Source organism: Mirounga leonina, unplaced genomic scaffold (assembly GCF_011800145.1).
Source record: "Mirounga leonina isolate KUSES-001 unplaced genomic scaffold, KU_Mleo_1.0 Mir_493, whole genome shotgun sequence".
Lineage (NCBI taxonomy): Eukaryota > Metazoa > Chordata > Mammalia > Carnivora > Phocidae > Mirounga > Mirounga leonina.
This window is the reverse complement of record NW_023270780.1, coordinates 2414728-2432690: the sequence shown is the minus strand read 5'-3', so window position 1 is coordinate 2432690 and position 17963 is coordinate 2414728. Positions and strand designations below refer to the sequence as shown.

General features: G+C 42.2%; 1 protein-coding gene across 3 annotated transcripts in view; it reads right to left on the bottom strand.

Moving 5' to 3' along the window:
* Nucleotides 1-17963, bottom strand: part of SETDB1 (SET domain bifurcated histone lysine methyltransferase 1) — a 34855-nt gene that overhangs the window by 8980 nt on the left and 7912 nt on the right. For 2 of the 3 annotated variants that reach the window (XM_034989961.1, XM_034989963.1), the window contains exons 4-14: nucleotides 9402-9436; nucleotides 8887-8986; nucleotides 7919-8044; nucleotides 7550-7751; nucleotides 6943-7016; nucleotides 5652-5842; nucleotides 3979-4108; nucleotides 3147-3321; nucleotides 2697-2855; nucleotides 1199-1825; nucleotides 648-764 (exon numbers count right to left, since the gene is read on the bottom strand). In XM_034989961.1, the coding sequence (XP_034845852.1) occupies nucleotides 648-764; nucleotides 1199-1825; nucleotides 2697-2855; nucleotides 3147-3321; nucleotides 3979-4108; nucleotides 5652-5842; nucleotides 6943-7016; nucleotides 7550-7751; nucleotides 7919-8044; nucleotides 8887-8986; nucleotides 9402-9436 (1936 nt within the window). The remainder of the gene's footprint in view (nucleotides 1-647; nucleotides 765-1198; nucleotides 1826-2696; nucleotides 2856-3146; nucleotides 3322-3978; nucleotides 4109-5651; nucleotides 5843-6942; nucleotides 7017-7549; nucleotides 7752-7918; nucleotides 8045-8886; nucleotides 8987-9401; nucleotides 9437-17963) is intronic. The other variant, XM_034989962.1, reaches the window with a different exon arrangement.

Here is a 17963-nt window from a genome sequence, read left to right as displayed (position 1 = left end):
ATAGTTTAGAGGACTTGTCCTTGATTCTGCCACTTCCCTCCCACTCCAGTCAATCTATCAAGTTCTGTAGCTCTACCTCCAAATGAATCCCAACTCTACCCTCTTTCAGCTCTACTCGCTGTGTGCACTCTAGTCCAAGCCCCAGCAACCACCGTCTCTTGCCTATATTCCCGTAATTAATCTCCTAAGTGGATTTCCCAGTTTTACTTTTGCTGCCCTAAGACCTAGTCTCCACAAAGAAGCCACGGTAACCTTCAAAAAGCAGATGGCATCATTTGCCTGCTTAAAATTCTCTAACAGTTTCCTATCACACCATGATTTGGTTCTAATTTTTATTCTCATTTACAAAGTCCTATATAATCAGGTCCCTGCATATTTCTCTCTGAACACATCTCCCTTGCCAGCGTAACCGCAGTCTGTTAGGATATACATATAACTATGAAATTAAGAACATCTTTAACTGCAATTCCTAGATCCTATTCAATCATTAGAAGTCTTCATTTAAATGAAAGCCCAAGGAAGAAACATGTGCTAGAAATTCAGTAAATAAGATTTAATTGATAAAAAACACCTGGTTTCAGTTACTCTATTTTTGGTTCTAATTTTTAGAACTCTATCTCCGAGGTACTTCGCTTTCCCCTACTTACCCTGTGGGCAGACACTCTTCTAGTCTCTTGTACTGGTAGCCAGAGTTAGGATTGATCTGGCCGCCAGGGGTGCAGGCTGTGGCCTGGATAGTTAGCTGATGACAGGCACATTTGGACCTGAAAAAGAAGGGTATGACGGCTAGAGCTGTGAGACTTTCTTTAGAGGCAGGAAGTACTATAAAAGGATAGGGAGAAGACAGTGAAATTCTTTTCTGTCATACACGTAAATGAGAAGGGAAGAGACAGTAAGAACATGACAGAGTGAGAGTAAGATAGAATGAAACCAAGTGGCAACTGAAAGCACGATAGAGGGGCACAAAGGAAAAGGGGGAGGATCAGAAGAAACAAACACAGGACACGAGCACTCAGGGGCATGCAGTGGGGGCCAGGTCAGACCTGAGCCTCTCTCATAGCTTTCACGGAGGCCTTATGGCAGGAACTCCAGCCGAGGAGGGACGTAAATAGGAAACAAAGGAGATTTAAGGCAAAGGAAAGACAAGACAAGGATAACAAAGTTGGAGGCAGGGCCAGCAATTACCCTACCAACTCACTTGTCACGGCACCCATCCTTGCAGTCACAACCGACCAGAAATTCTGGGCCTGTGTTAATGAAAACACCCTTGCCCGGGATTCGTTCCTTACTGTAGGCCACCTGGGGTGGAGGGGTTGTGTCAATCTCATTGACACAGGATAAGGGAACATCTTCCTTCCCATAAGTGATGTCCAAAATATAGTAAAAAGGTTTATAGGGCTGAAACTTTCGGTCCACAAGAACATATGGATCCAAACAGAACATCTCCAGGAAGAGGAAGTCACAACCAGTCTCAAAAAGATAGCGTTCAATCTCCTGCATTGTCCGAAGGCAGAGGCCACAGGGTGTCTTATAGATAACATGAAAGCCCATCTTGCGGTTAACGCGGCGGCGGGCCGTCATCCGCCGGAAGTCATAGAGTAGTGGGACCAGCAGAGGATTCTTGCCCCGGTACTGAGCACTTCTCATAGGTCTGACTCGGGACAGACAGGTATAGCTGCACACATGAGGTAAGTAGAAGAGCTTCTCCATGGGGGCGCGGTAGGAGGGCTCTGCTGGGGCCCTCTCCAGCATGCCGTGGAAGGCGGGGGGCGCTGGAGGTGCTGAGGGTGCTGCTGGGGCAGAGGCTGTGGAGCCTAAAGGTGATCTGCAAGGACATGCAAGAGATCAGGTAAGAGGGCAATAGGACCTCTCTGCTGTAGAAGGACCCCTTGCAGCTGGCTAACCCACTGACCTTTCAAACAGCTGTGCCCGGGAAGCTACAGAGGACACAAAGAAGTCATGTTTTCCCTTGCCTGGACAATGAAAGGCTCTGGTTACTCTTCACTGACTGAAAACATCTCTACCTCAACAGTATCACTTTTCCTGACACTTTTTTTGCCTGTGAATTATAGAAATACAGTCCAGTTTTCTACCAATGTTTTTTCCCCTTTTATGTGTCCTACAGACGTCTTTACTCACTCCTGTGATTCAATGAGGGCAGCAGTAGTAATCCCTATTGTCCCAATCATGACACCACGTTCAATGACAAGTTTTAACAAATAACTTCTAGTGAGTCCATAGTTCTAGGCACCTAATTTCTAATTCAATTATTTTTACACCCTGTTTGTTGGAAACTTGCCAAGTTAAAGCTTTCTTTTCGGGGCACCTGGGTGGCTCGGTTGGGTAAATGTCCGACTCTATTTCAGCTCTGGTCATGTCTCAGGATCCTGAGGTTGAGCCCTCCATCAGGTTCCTTGCTCGGTGCGGAGTCTGCTTGAGATTCTCTCTGCCCCTCCCCACACTTATACGGGTACACTCTCTCTCTCTCAAATAAATAAATACATCTTTAAAAAAAAAAAAGCTTTCAAGTCCAAACCACAAATAAATAAATCTTAAAAACAAACAAAAAAGCTTTCAAGTCCAAACCCCTCACCATCATAACCTTAACTAAGCACGTTGGAACCAAGGAACATCCCCCATACAGTGACCATTTAGTCCACGCTGCCACCTCCCCAGAGAGTCTGGGAGTTTCTCACCTGTATGTCTGGTTGCTTCCAGGTTTCCCAGCAGGGACATTTTCACTGAGTGCAGGAGATGTAGGGGAGGAATGACCAGAGCCCACAGAACCTGGCCGGAAGGATGTGCTCTTTTTGGCTACCTGCTTCCGAGATTGGGCAAGCTGACTTTCCAAGCTGCTAAGAGATTAGACATCATACAGTAAAGAATACAGAAAATGGGGCGCCTGGGTGGCTCAGTTGGTTGCCTTCGGCTCAAGTCATGATCCTGGAGTCCCGGGATCGAGTCCCGCATTGGGCTCCCTGCTCGGCAGGGAGTCTGCTTCTCCCTCTGACCCTCCCCCCTCTCATGTGCTTGCTCTCTCTCATTCTCTCTCTCTCAAATAAATAAATAAAATCTTTAAAAAAAAAAAAAGAATACAGAAAATGCAATGTGAAAGAAACTAGTAAATAAAAAAGAATATCACTCACTCATTGTCACCTGCCTGTGGGGACTGAGGGGGAGCAGGTGGGGCAGGTGGGGCAGGGGGAGCCGGGGGGGCAGGAGGGGCTGTAGGCTGCGGGGGCTCCATTGGCTTGAACTGGGTCCCAGTACTGGTCAGATCCTGGGTGTATTGGACCACAGGGCCTTTGCTCCTTACAGCACCTAGAGGAAAAAGGAAACTGACCACTGAGGATGACAGCTGTGTCAAGTATATTCATGCCCACACCCGATCCTCAATTTACATAATGTAAATAAGCAGCAATGGAAACATTTTGAGTAAGTGTTAAGACTGTTGGTTTTCATTATTTACACCAATGAGTGAAAATACTGGCACAGGCTGGCTTTGACTCAGTAAGGTTTTATCTTCCTGCCTCAAACACAGTTTATGTTAGTAATTAGGTTATTCTTCGGTGAAAAATTTTAAAAATGTGTACTTTGATCAAGTAACGTTATCAGGAAAAATCAACCAAAAAGTATGCCAGGAATATATAAAAACAAAAGCCGTTTGGGCTTTAAAAAAATGACCATGGATCACATACCAAGCAGGTAATCCTCATGTGGATAACAGAGGTACCTACTACCACATTGGCCCCTAACAGTCGTTTCAGATTTTTACGGGGCCGTTTAGAACGCATCAGAGCCACCGCCTGTGGAGGCAGCACCACAAATCCACCAGAACTACCGGAAACAACTCAGGGCACATCCTGTTTCCAATGAGTCAGCAGTGTCATCCTGGTAAACGAAGGACAGCTATTGTATATGCTCTCCTTGCTGCTTTGTCCGTTTTTTTCCTCCCCTTTGGTGTCCTTCAGGACATACCCATATTTGGACGTGTCCTCAGCTGTCCCCCTTGCTTCTTCTCCAATGCAGAGGCTGAGGATGTCTTCATGCTGAACATGGGCTCTAGCCGTGTAGAGCCTCGATAGATCCATTCACATCTTTTGTCATCCTAGGGGATTGGGAGGAAGGAAGGTTGGAGGGAGATGAATTAAAGGCTAGAATCTATCCTGCCATCTGTGGAGAATACGCCTCCAGGTGCCTCCTTGAAGGAAATCTCCCTGATGAATCCCAAATTCCCTATCTGTTAATAAACTTATGTTCCAGGCTCCATGACAGCCATGAGGAAAATGAGAAAAGAAAAACATATGCTCCTTACTTAAGAAATTACAGGAGAGACAATTTTTTTTTTAAAAAAAGATTTTATTTATTTGACAGAGAGACACAGCGGGAGAGGGAGAAACAGGCTTCCCGCAAAGCAGGGAGCCCGATGCGGGGCTCGATCCCAGGACCCTGCCAGGTCCATGACCCGAGCCGAAGGCAGAAGCTTAACGACTGAGCCACCCAGGCGCCCCGAGAGACAAATGTTTATATTTAGTATAAGTGGTGTGACATGGACCATAAGGCCTTAGGAACAAAGGGCTGAGGATAGCTCAAAGGACTGTAACTCTAAGAAAGGCATGAGAGGGGAAAGGAGGACAGGCATAGAAGATCCAAGAGTTAAACTGGGCCTTGAAAGATCATCAAGGGTTGCCCGGGTGGCTGTCAGTTAACCATCTGCTTTTGGCTCAGGTCATGATCCCGGAGTCCCAGGATTGAGCCCTGTATCGGGCTCTCTGCTCAGCGGGGAGTCCGCTTTTCCCTCTCCCTCTACTCCTCTCCCACTCCTGCTTGCTCTCTCTCTCTCTCTCAAATAAATAAAATCTTAAAAAAAAAAAGATCATCAAGACCTCTAATTCTCTGATGCCTTTTTGTCTCACTATGCTACCAAAACCCTGACCCTGGACAGATGGCCTTCTCTGTGCCTACATGCAAGTATTCTGAGAGAGAAAAACAAACCAACATGCAAATTAGCTCATAATTAAATTCAGGGGATTTATTTTACTTTTTAAAAATTATTACTTTTGGGCGCCTGGGTAGCTCAGATGGTTAAGCGTCTGCCTTCGGCTCAGGTCATGATCTCAGGGTCCTGGGATCGAGTCCCGCATCGGGCTCCCTGCTCCTTGGGAGCCTGCTTCTCCCTCTGCCTCTCTCTCTCTCATGAATAAATAAATAAAATCTTTAAAAAATAAAAAATAAATAAAAATTATTACTTTTTAAAATTTATTTTTTACTTTTTTTTTTAAAGATTTTATTTGAGAGAGAGTGAGTGAGCATGCATGTGCACGAGTGGGGGGTGGGGGGAGAGGCAGAGGGTGAGGAAGCAGCAGACTCCCTGCTGAGCAGGGGCTCAATCCCAGTACCCCAAGATCATGACCTGAGCAGAAGGCAAACACTTAACCAACTGAGCCACCCAGTGCCCCAGGGAACTTATTTTCAATAACCATCAGAGAGAAACAAAAAGACAAAGTAAAATTTGGCCCCAAACAGTGAGAACAGATAGGATAAGAAAGAGGAAAATTACGGAGGACTACAAAATCATCCTCATTACTGCCTCTTACGCTCCCCCATCCCACCCTGACCCTTGGCTCCAAAACTCTGGGGAAGAACAGTACCAGGAAGAGGATCCTGACTAGGCTGCCATCCACCTCCTCGACCCGGGACTTCCACCATGTGCCTTCCCACTCAGTCTTGATAAGCTGGCCACTCTTGAGCAGCACCATGGGGCGGTTGGGGTAAGCCGTGATATACTCTTCTATGAAGTCCCGGCAGGAGATGTCTTCTATGTCCTCCCAAGTCTTTTTCACTGTCCCAAGGAAGAAAGAGGGCTGAGAGAGGGTAAGTGGAGCAGGTCTTTTTCTCTCTCTTTTTTTTTAAGTAATCTCTATGCCCAACGTGGGGCTTGAACTCATGACCCCAAGATCAAGAGTTGCATGCTCTACCAACTTTGCCAGCCAGGTGCCCCAGGGCATGTCTTGATAGGAAAAAATAAATGGTTGGCAAGGAGTCGTTGGGCATTTTTCAAGTTGGGAGGGAGAGAAAAAATAAATGAAGACAACATAACCTCAAAAGCAAAACCAAGACTACCTAAAAATACTGAACCTATTGTGTAAATGCACATACAGATCAAGTATATACTAACTAAGCAATATGCAAATATAGGTAAATCACTATTTCATAAAGATGGATGTTTTGTTTAGGAAAATTCAAGTGAAAATTCTTGCTAACTTGATGTAAGTCTAGAGATAAATAAAAAAGATCAGGTGGCATCATGAAATTGATCAAAAAAAAATTTTTGTCCTTCCTTCTCATTCTGTATCAGGCTACTTCTAAGGGACCCTGAATGTATTTACTGCCATGTCATGTGGAAAGGGAGCAGTGTTAGTTAACTCTTTTGTAATTAAAAAGAACTGCTTTGTAGGAGTCTGTTCGTAAGCCACAGACACAAGTATAGAGGACACTCTGAAGCCTCCATCTAATTCAGCTTTTGCAGAGAGCACCTTGCAGACTACAGATTTATACAAATGTTAGATGAAGGATAAGACTAGGAAAGAAGTAACATCTTCTTAAGTATAAATCATTCAGAAATGAAATCAAAACACAGCTACAATATGAGAATCCACCAAAGGTCAGTCACGATCTCCTAGTGTCCCACTCTTTGACTACAAAGATCCAGCACTAGAGATGAGCAAATAGAACTGTATCTCCCAAAAGACATTACTCAAACTTAAGCTCTTTGAGATGGAAGCACCACAAATATCAGGGCCTTCCTTCCTTCCTCCTTCCCTCCCTCCCTCTCTTTCTTTTCTTTTCTTTTAATATCAGGGCTTTTCAACTTATCTTAAGAAGAAATACAAGGTAGAAGAGGAAATGGATAAATCTCAGAAAGGAAGAAGGGACACTCACGTGGCCGGCAAATGGGATATAGTTCAGACTGTGTGACATAGGAAGCATAGCCATCATCAAAGAAAATGAGAAACCTGTAAGGACAGAGTGATGGCAGAAAGATCAGGGGTTACGATATTTAACATGACCTACAGAAATTACTGTATCATATCAAGAAAAGGACCTCTTAATCACAAATAGGACACAATCCTGGGAAAATGTTCCAGTCTACTACTTCCTTCCTATTATTCTTCCTTCTAAGAGTTAGGAATTCTCCTTCAATCTAATGAACTTACTGCTACTTTTCCAAAAGCTATTTATTCTTGTTTCACTATCAGACTCCTATCTTGCTAAAACCATTTAGTTTCCCCTTCCTTCCTATTCCCCTAACCATTAAACAATCTTGACAACTTTCCTCCTAGTTTTCCTCCAAGTTTTCCCCTTGAGAAAAAAAGAAAAAAAGGAGGAAGAATCACCTACACGATCCCTGTCACAAAAAAAAGAGCAAGGGTTTCTGGTCACTGGGGACTAAACACAAAAGCTAACTGTGAGATCTGGACTATGGTTTGAATAGGGCAGGTGCTTTGCTACTGGCCTCCACTCTCTTTACAATCCTCTGTCCAGGTACCTGAGCTTGTTTTTGACGTTCGGTGTCTCAGCTACAATGCCAGCATAGAGCCAGACCTGATTCCCATCCTTGTACTTGGCCACCACCCGACTGCCCACAAACAGCTTGTCAGCAGGAGGGTGGTAATCATAGGCAATATGGTTCCCCGACAGTAGACTCTTTCCTTTGTTGTCGAATTTCACCTTGTACTTCTTTCCTGGTCCTGAGTAAAAGGAAAAGATAAACAAAAATTTTTAAAAACCACCAGTTTCTGTGCAAATCCTGACTGCTACATGAGAGACAAAAGGCAAGGCTGTGGAGAAAAGAAATGATCAGCAATGGAGACCTGCAGGTTGCCTTTCATTAGCTCTTCTTCTAGCTTGAACATACCAACCGTCTGGATGGCAATAAGGGTGCCTTTGTGCCATGTCTTAGTTCTCTTCTTGCCCAGGATGCGCATGCTGACTATCAGGTCACCATCTTTGCTCAGTTCTCCAGACATCTGACTCAAGGTTCCTACAAAAGAAAGCAAAGTTGTCCTAAAGAGATACGGCATAGACTGGGGGGAGTGAATGGGAAAGTAAAGAGGGTATAATATAGTACCTGGGGAAAATGGGGTAATCATTGATCCTTAGTCACTTTTGCTGCTCTCTTGGGCAGACAAAAACATAGCTGACTCAACTATTTATGCTAACAGGAAATACCTGCATAATTGAAATTCACATGTAATTCAAGAACATCTCACTTTAACCAAGTATTTCCAACTCCTTATTAACAATATTAATTACACTCATTAAGTTCTAAATAGTAATTATAAAACATTTTCCTGTAGGAGATCTATTAACAACCCCATTGGACAAAGTTTCCCTCAGACCTCTTCATAAGAGTTTGAGTTGCAGGATGCCTGGGTGGCTCAGTCGGTTAAGCAGCCTGCCTTTGGTTCAGGTCATGATCCCGGGGTCCTGGGATCAAGCCCTGCATCGAGCTCCCTGCTCAGAGGGGCACTTGCTTCTCCCTCTGCCTGCCACTCCCCCTCCTTGTGCATGCTCTCTCTCTGGTATACAAATAAATAAATCTTAAAAAAAAGAGTTTGAGTTGCTCTCTTCTAAACTCTATCTAGAAGTAGTCATGAGCACAAGGCTAAAAAGGTATATGGATAAAGCCACCACACACTGGAAAATCAGCAGACAAAAGACTTAAGCAGACAAGGAAAACCTGTGGTGTTTAAAGAACCCAACAGAGGTGAGGAAGAGGATTCTGAGATGCTAAAACAAAGCCAGATACCCATGAAATCTCTGTAGGAATTCACCTCCCATCCCCGCCCCCACCCTCTGTACAAGGCACCTCCAGACCCTAACCTTTATGTAAATCCTGGGAACTGCTCTTCTTGTTGACAGCATCCATGAACTTCTGGACATCCTGAGCTGACTTTCTTAAGGCAGCCATAGCTTCACGGAGCTGTAAAAAAGGGGATGAGGGAAACAAGTTTTAAAATAGCATGGGTTAGACTTGAGAATAAGAACTTGTCTTTCAAAAAACAAAATAGAATGAGTTATGGTTGAGAAGGTACGGTTACTTCTTCCCCGGCAAAACTGTCCTTTCTTATAAATCTAATTCAGAAATCAGCTTTAGGGAACTTTCCTTATTAATCTCACCTAGCTGATCACTGCCAAATTCTACATTCCTATAGCACTTAGTGCATGCATCTCTAAGTAACCTCTGCTGCATCCTTAGAACACCTATTAGAGGACTGGAACCCACAGGGCTGATTACAGAGTGGATAATTATGTTGATGGCTGAAGTGGTCAGGCCAGAAGTTTCTCCCATTTTGATATTCTTAACTCTCACCTTTACCTTCCCTGTCCCAACTCACCTTCTGGTCTTTGGGAGTTCTGCTCCCAGCATCACCTATGGATGAGAAAAGCTCTAATGAGTGTAAGAGACTTACTTGTAAGAGTTTCCAAGAAATCAAAAACTAAGCTACTTTTTTTTTTCACTGAGGCATTTTATTTGCATGTATTATATATAACTAAGCTACTTAAAAACATTATCACGGAGCTATTACTAAAAACTACTGACAACCATATATAAATATATATATAGAAGTAGTAAATGGTCCAGAAAGATACACAGCAAATAGGTGACAGTGTTTACCTGAGGATAAAGTACTGTGACAGGTGGTAGTCTACAGGGTTTGGGTTTTTCACTGTATATTAAAAAATTTTTCTTTACTGTTTTATTTATTTGAGAGAGAGAGAGAGAACGAGAGCGCATGAGCAGAGGGAGAAGGCGGCTCCCCGCTGAGCACGAAGCCTAACACTGGACTCGATCCCAGGACCCTGGGATCATGACCTGAGCCAAAGGCAGACACTTAACCGACTGAGCCACCCAGGCACCTTGTATATTTAAATCTTTTTTTTTTTTTTAAGATTTTATTTATTTACGTGACAGAGAGAGACACAGCGAGAGAGGGAACACAAGCAGGGGGAGTGGGAGAGGGAGAAGCAGGCTCCCCACAGAGCGGGGAGCCCGATGTGGGGCTCAATCCCAGGACCCTGGGATCATGACCTGAGCCAAAGGCAGGTGCTCAACGACTGAGCCACCCAGGCGCCCCAGAATCTGTTGTTTTTATAACAACAATTTGCGTATGGATTATTTGAATGATTTGAAAAATGAAAAGTGGTCAATGAATGAAATAAAAATGTTTATTCTTGAGTAGTGCTGTCCAACAGAACCTCCTGCTGTGATAGATACGCTCATCAATAATCAATACTTGTTACTGTCTCTTTTTTATTACAGCCATCCTAATTAGTATAAAGTGGTTCTGATTTGCATTTCCTTAATGACTAATGATGTCAAGCATCTTTCCATTTACTTAGTGGTCATTTACATATCTTATTTGAAAAAATAATTATTCAAATATCTTGCCCATTTTTAAACTGGGTTGTCTTTTTATTCTTGAGTTGCAACAGTTCTTTATATACTCTGGAAAATAATAGACCCTTCACATTTCACGTAATTTAAATAGCTACATCTGGATAGCGGCTACTACTGTATTGGACAATGCAGTTTTAGAGATTTATAACTATTTAAAAACAGAGGGGCGCCTGGGTGGCTCAGTCGGTTAAGTGTCTGCCTTTGGCTCAGGTCATGATCCCAGGGTCCTGGTATCAAGCCCCACACTGCTCAGCAGGAACCCTGCTATACTCCCTCTCCTTCTGCCCCTCCCCTCGCTCTTGCTCACGCCCTCTCTCCCCCCACCCAAATAAATAAATAAATCTTTTTAAAAAATGGAAAGCAATGGTGGTAATCATTTCACAGTATATCCATGTATCAAATCACTATTTTCACACCTTAAGCTAATACAATGTTATATGCCAATTATATCTCAAAACTGGGAGAAAAAGGCAGCAAAAATTAAAAACAAAAATGGAGGGGCACCTGTGTGGCTCAGTTGATTAAGTGTCTGCCTTTGGCTCAGGTCATGATCCCAGGGTTCTGGGATCAAGCCCCGAGTCGGGCTCCCTGCTCAGTGGGGAGCCTGCTTCTCCTTTCCTCCCTGCTCATGCTCTCTCTCGCTATCTCTGTTGCTCTCTCTGTCTCTCTCAAATAAATAAAATCTTAAAAAAAAAAAAGGGAAAGCAATGTAAATGTCCTAAAAAAAAAAAAAAAGTCCATTTAACAAAATGGTTAAACAAACTAACATCTCCAAATGAGGTTCACAAAGAATCTTTAATAACATGAGACTGCTAACAATATATTAAGTTTCAAAAGTTAGGATACACAGTAATTTATTTGAGATGAACCAAACCTTGGAGAGAATACAGACACACCCCTATGCATACACATGCATTCCTCAAAGAGCTGTGGATATAGTATACGACTAAACACCTGTTAAACCCAGACCTCTACAACTATAAAAGTGCATTTTATTTATTTACTTATTTATTCATTTATTTATTTATTTAAGATTTTATTTATTTATTTGACAGAGAGAGAGATAGCGAGAGCAGGAACACAAGCAAGGGGAGTGGGAGAGGGAGAAGCAGGCTTCCCGCTGAGCAGGGAGCCCGATGTGGGACTTGTTCCCAGGACCCTGGGATCATGACCTGAGCCGAAGGCAGACGCTTAACGAATAAGCCACCCAGGCGCCCCTCATTTATTTATTTTTATTTTTATTTTTTTTATTTTTTTAAAGATTTTATTTATTTGACAGAGAGAGACACAGCGAGAGAGGGAACACAAGCAGGGGGAGTGGGAGAGAGAGAGGCAGGCTTCCCGCAGAGCGGGGAGCCCGATGTGGGGCTCGATCCCAGGACCTTGGGATCATGACCCGAGCTGAAGGCAGACGCTTAACGACTGAGCCACCCAGGCGCCCCTCATTTATTTATTTTTAAAGGTTTTATTTATTTGACATAGAGAGAGAGACAGCACAAACAGGGGGAGCGGCAGGCAGAAGGAGAAGGAGAAGCAGGCTTCCCGCTGAGCAAGGGAGCCCGATGCAGGGCTCGATCCCAGGACCCTGGGATCATGACCTGAGCTGAAGGCAGTTGCTTAACCAACTGGGCCACCCAGGCGCCCTAAAAGTACATTTTAAAAGTAAAAATATTCATGTGGTAAAAAAAACTCAAACATTATGAAAGGACACACAGTAAAACATAGCTCACCCTCAGACTCCTGCTTCTAGTTACTCTCCTCAGAAACAACCAATAATATCAGTTTTTTTGCAGCCAAAGATACTCTGTAAATGTACATATGTATTCTTTCCCCTCTCCATTCTTTTACTCATAATCAACATGCACTTTTTATGTTGCTTTTTATCCCCACACTTCAAATATCTAGGAAAAGTATTCCCTCTATCTATAAATCTGATTCTTTTGTCCCCAATTTTGTTTATTGTGGTAAAATACATGTAACATAAAATATACCACCTTAACCATTTTTAAGCATACAGTTCAGTAGTATTAAGTACATTGGTATCATTGTGCAACCATCAACTTTACTGTTTTTGTTTTTGTATAGAAGAATTAAATAGTATAAAATGATCAGCTATCCCTAAATTGATCTTTTAATATTGTCAATAGTTTTTTTTGGGGGGGGGTGAGAGGGGAACATGACAAGCTGATTCTCAAATATATATAAAAGCATGACAGGTGAAAAGAACCAAGACATCCATAAAGAAGAAAACCACAGTGAAGTTACTGCTTTAACAGATGTAGAAACATACAAAGCCCAGTTATAGACAATATAGAACTGACGTAAGAAAAAATGACAGAGAAATGAAACAGAATAGAAAGTCCAGAAATAAATCCACAAATATGGAAATAATTTATGACAAATAGACAGTGTAAATCAGTAAGAAGAGACTCATTTCAGTAAGTGGCACTGGAACACTGATTAATAACCATATGAAAAAAAATTAGGTATTTACTTCAAATACTACACAAAAAATAAATTTCAGTTGGATTAAAGGCAAAACTATGAATCTTTCAAAGGCAACATAAGAGATCTTTATAATAAAACCTCAGGGCAGAAAGGCTATACAAACCAATTACCATAAAAGAAAATGCTAAAATTATAACTTCTGTTTATCAACAAATAACATAAAAAATAAAGATAAACCATAAGCTGGGAATGATGTTTGCAACTCATAACTACAAAGGATTAGTATTTGTGACATATAAAGACTTCCTATGAATCAAGAAAAAGACAAATGATCATTGAGCAAGCAAGCAAGAGATATGAACAGACATATCAAAGAAAAACTACAAGGGGCGCCTGGGTGGCTCAGTCAGTTAAGAGCCTGCCTTCAGCTCAGGTTGTGATTCTGGGGTCCTGGGACTGAGCCCAACGTTGGGTTCCCTGTTCCTCCCTCTCCCTCTTCCTGCTGCTCCCCCTGCTTGTGCGCGCTCGCTCTCTAGTAAATAAATAAAATCTTTTTTTTTTTTTAAAGATTTTATTTATTTATTTGACAGAGAGTCACAGCGAGAGAAGGAACACAAGCAGGGGGAGTGGGAGAGGGAGAAGCAGGCTTCCCGCCAAGCAGGGAGCCCGATGTGGGGCTTGATCCCAGGACCCTGAGATCATGACCTGAGCCGAAGGCAGACGCCTAACGACTGAGCCACCCAGGCTCCCCATAAATAAAATCTTTAAAAAATAAAATAAAATTTAAAAACCACAATACCAAGTGTTGTCAAGGATGTGGAACATAGGACACATTCATCCACCGGTAGTTATAAATATAAATTGGTACAACCACTTTGGAAAGCTGTTTCTTACTTATCCAATAATATTAGAATTTCCATATCCTAAGAACTAGCAACTCCACTCTTACAGTATATATATCCTAAAAATTCAGTTTAAGACTGCCAAAATAGAAAAATTCTTGCACACCATAAGAGACTCTTTTTTTTTTTTTTAAGATTTTATTTATTTATTTGAGAGAGAGAATGAGAGAGAGAGCACATGAGAGGGGGGAGGGTCAGAGGGAGAAGCAGACCCCCTGCTGAGCAAGGAGCCCGATATGGGACTCGATCCCGGGACTCCAGGATCATGACCTGAGCCGAAGGCAGTCGCTCAACCAACTGAGCCACCCAGGCGCCCCCATAAGAGACTCTTAACAACAGAGAACAAATTTGAGGGTTGATGGAGGGAAGGGGTGAGGGATGTGCTAGAGGTGATGGATATTGAAGAGGGCACTTGTGATGAGCACTGGGTGTTGTAAGTGATGAAGCACTTACAGAAATCAGTATTGCACTGTTAACTAAAAATTTTAAATTAAAAAATAATAAATAAATAAATAGATTATTTGAACTGAAAACAAATGAAATGTCAACTGGCAGGAGAATAGATATATTGTATCATATTCATAAGATGGAATAGTATATTCTAGTAGTTACCAAACTAAGCATCACACATCAGCATGATGTTAAAGAAATGACTGAAAAATGCATATACTAAGATTCCATTTATACAGTTAAGAAATAGGCAAAACTATGGCACTTCTGATAATAGTGATATGAAAAGGATGATTCCCCTATGCAGAAGGGGAACAAGTATAAAACTGCAGAAAACAAGTATAAAACTAGAAAAAAATTGTTAAAAACAATCAATTCAGGGCACTGGAAAGTGACCAAAGACAACAAACTGAGAAGTATTTGTTCTTAAAAAACTGCTAAAATTCTGACAAGGAAGGTTAAGTCTGTGGACCTCTTGCCTGGGGCAGCTCCCATCCCTACTCCACCTCTAGTTGGGTGAGCAGAAACTACAGCTTTACCATTGAGGCGCTAGCCATGACAAGGAGCAGTTCTGTTAGTCTGAGGTTGCAGCTCTTGTTTAGCGTGTGCAGCAAACCAGTCAGAAATTTAACAAGGAGATCCTGAAAATGAGAGAGCTGTAGACAGGCTTAAATAAATTCTCCATACATTCTTGAGTGACTGCTAAACAAGGCACATGCAGAGAAGACCCAGGAGAGTCAATGGAGACTTGAGAACTAGAAGCAACTCTGAATGAATTCTCTATACCTCTGTAAAATTCACTGGCTAAGTGCACATGGGTGGCGCAGTCTGTTGAGCGTCTGACTCTTGACTTTGGCTCAGCTCATGATCTCAGGTTCATGGGATCAAACCCCATGTTGGGCTCTGCACTCATTGTGGAGTCTGCTTAGGTCTCTCTCTCCTTTCCCTTTGCCCCTCCCCTCCACACTCTCTCTAAAATAAATAAATAAATCCTTAGGGAAAAAACAAAAACAAAAACCCAAAAAACAAAAAAACCCCACAACTCACTGGTTAAACTCTGCAAAAAAGGGGGGGGGCAATGGTTAGGAGCCAAGCTAATGTATATAAAAGCAAGTATGAATTCTGTGGGTGACTGCTAAACTATGTACATACAGAAAAGATCCAAGAAACCCAATGGAGACTTGAGAACTAGATGCAACTCTGAATGTATTCTCTATACTTCTGTAAAACTGAATGGCTAAACTATTTTATTTTAATTTTTCAAAGATTTTATTTATTTATTTGACAGAGACACAGCAGGACAGGGAACACAAGCAGGGGGAGTGGGAGAGGGAAAAGCAGGCCTCCCGCTGAGCAAGGAGCCAGATGCAGGGCTCGATCCCAGGACCCCGGGATCATGACCTGAGCCAAAGGCAGACGCTTAACAACTGAGCCACCCAGGCACCCCGGCTAAACTATTTTAAAAAAGGGGGTCATCTGTCAGGATCCAAGCTAATACATAGTTTAAATTTAAAAACCAAGCAGAGACATCAGCTGCACACTAAAGGGAAGACAGAGTTGGCAGTATAAGAAAAATTATTTAAAAAAAAAAAGAAAAAGAATGAAAAAAAACCAAAAACAGAAACCAGACGGGTGCCTGGGTGGCTCAGTTGGTTAAGCGTCTGACTCTTGATTTCGGCCCAGGTCATGATCTCAGGATCATGAAATTGAACCTCGCATCAGGCTCTGTGCTAGGCATGGAGCCTGCTTAAGATCCTCTCTCTCCCTCTGCCCCTCCCCCACCAAAAAAAAGAAAAAGACAATAGCAGCTTTAAATTAAAATTCAGAGTTGCTACATTATATAAATGTCCAGCTTCCAACACAAAAAATGGTGACGTTCAAAGAAACAGGAAAGTGCAACCTATACTCAGGGAACAAACCATGGCAATAAAACTGACTTGCTGCATGGGCCTAGATACTGGATTTATAAATATGCTCAAAGAGCTAAAAGAAATTACATTCGGGGCACCTGGGTGGCTCAGTCGTTAAGCATCTGCCTTCGGCTCAGGTCATGATCCCAGGGTCCTAGGATCGAGTCCCACATCGGGCTCCCTGCTCCGCGGGAAGCCTGCTTCTCCCTCTCCCACTCCCCCTGCTTGTGTTCCTGCTCTCGCTATCTCTCTCTCTGTCAAATAAATAAATAAAATCTTAAAAAAAAAAAAAAAAAAAGAAATTACATTCAAAGACTTAAAAAAAGAAAAATATGCTAATACTTAGTAAACAAAAGACCTGATTATAAAAGGAAGCAAATGGAAATACTGGAGTTGAAATTACAAAAACTGAAACATTCACTAGAGAAGCTAAAAAAGCAAATTTAAAATGATAGAATAAGTTGGAATATAGATTCCTATATAGAGAAATTTTCCCATTCAAAGCACAAAGAGAAGACTGAAGAAAAATGAACAGCTTCTGAGACATATGGGACAATGTGAGGCATTCTACCATATATGTAACATGGATCTGAGAAGGCAAGGGGAGAGAGAATGGGGCACCTGGCTGGCTCAGTTGGTAGAGTGTGCAACTTGATCTTGGGGTCGTAAGTTCGAGCCCCATAATGGGTGTAGGGATTACTTAAAAATAAAATCTTAAAAAAATGTATTGAAAAAATATATATTCTAAAAAAAGAAATGACTGAAACACTTCTAAATTTGATGAAAAACCTGAAACTACAGTCGAAATTCAATGAATCTCAAGTAGGACAAATACAGAGAGAATTATACCTAGACACAACCTAGTCAAACTACTAAAATCAAAAGAGAAAATCTTTAAAGCTCTAAGACAAAAATGACTCATACCCAGAATACAAATAACAATTTCATCTGACTTTCCATCAGAAATAATGGAGACCAGAAGACACTGGAATGGCATATTCAAAGTGCCAAAAGGAAACAGCCAATCAAGAATTCTATATCCCATGGGGTGCCTGGGTGGCTCAGTCTGTTGGGCATCTGCCTTCGGCTCAGGTCATAATCCCACGGTCCTGGGATCGAGCCCCACATTGGGCTCCTTACTCAGTAGGGAGCCTGCTTCTCCCTCTCCCTGCTGCTCCCCCTGCTTGTGTTCTCTCTCTCTCTGTCAGGTAAATAAGTAAATAAAATCTTAAAACAAAAGAATTCTGTATCCCAGGGGTGCCTGGGTGGCACGGTCGGTTAAGCGTCGGACTCTTGGTTTTGGCTCAGATCATGATCTCAGGGTTGCGAGATCAAGCCCTGTGCCAGGCTCCATGCTCAGCACAGAGTCTGCTTGAGATACTCTCTCCTTCTCCCTCTGCTCCTCCTGCTTGTGCATGCACTCACTCGTGCTCGCTCTCTCCCCTTCTAAAAGTAAATATAAATAAATCTTAAAAAAAAAGAATTTTATATCCCAGGTAAACAAAGGCAGAGAATCCACTTTTAGCAGAACTACAAGAAATATTAAAGGAAATCTTTCCGACTAGAAAAAGATGACACTAGATGGTAACTCAGATCCATAGGAAGGAATGAAGAGCAATGAAAGTGTAAACATCTGGGTAAATATGTATTTTTCTCTTTTCTTCCCATAACTTCTTTAAAAATAAGATTGGTCCTTGCAATAATTGTTAACACTAAATTGTTGGCTTTAAACATACGCAGGTGCAATATATTTGATGACAGTATCACCCAAGAAGAGAGTGAAAATGG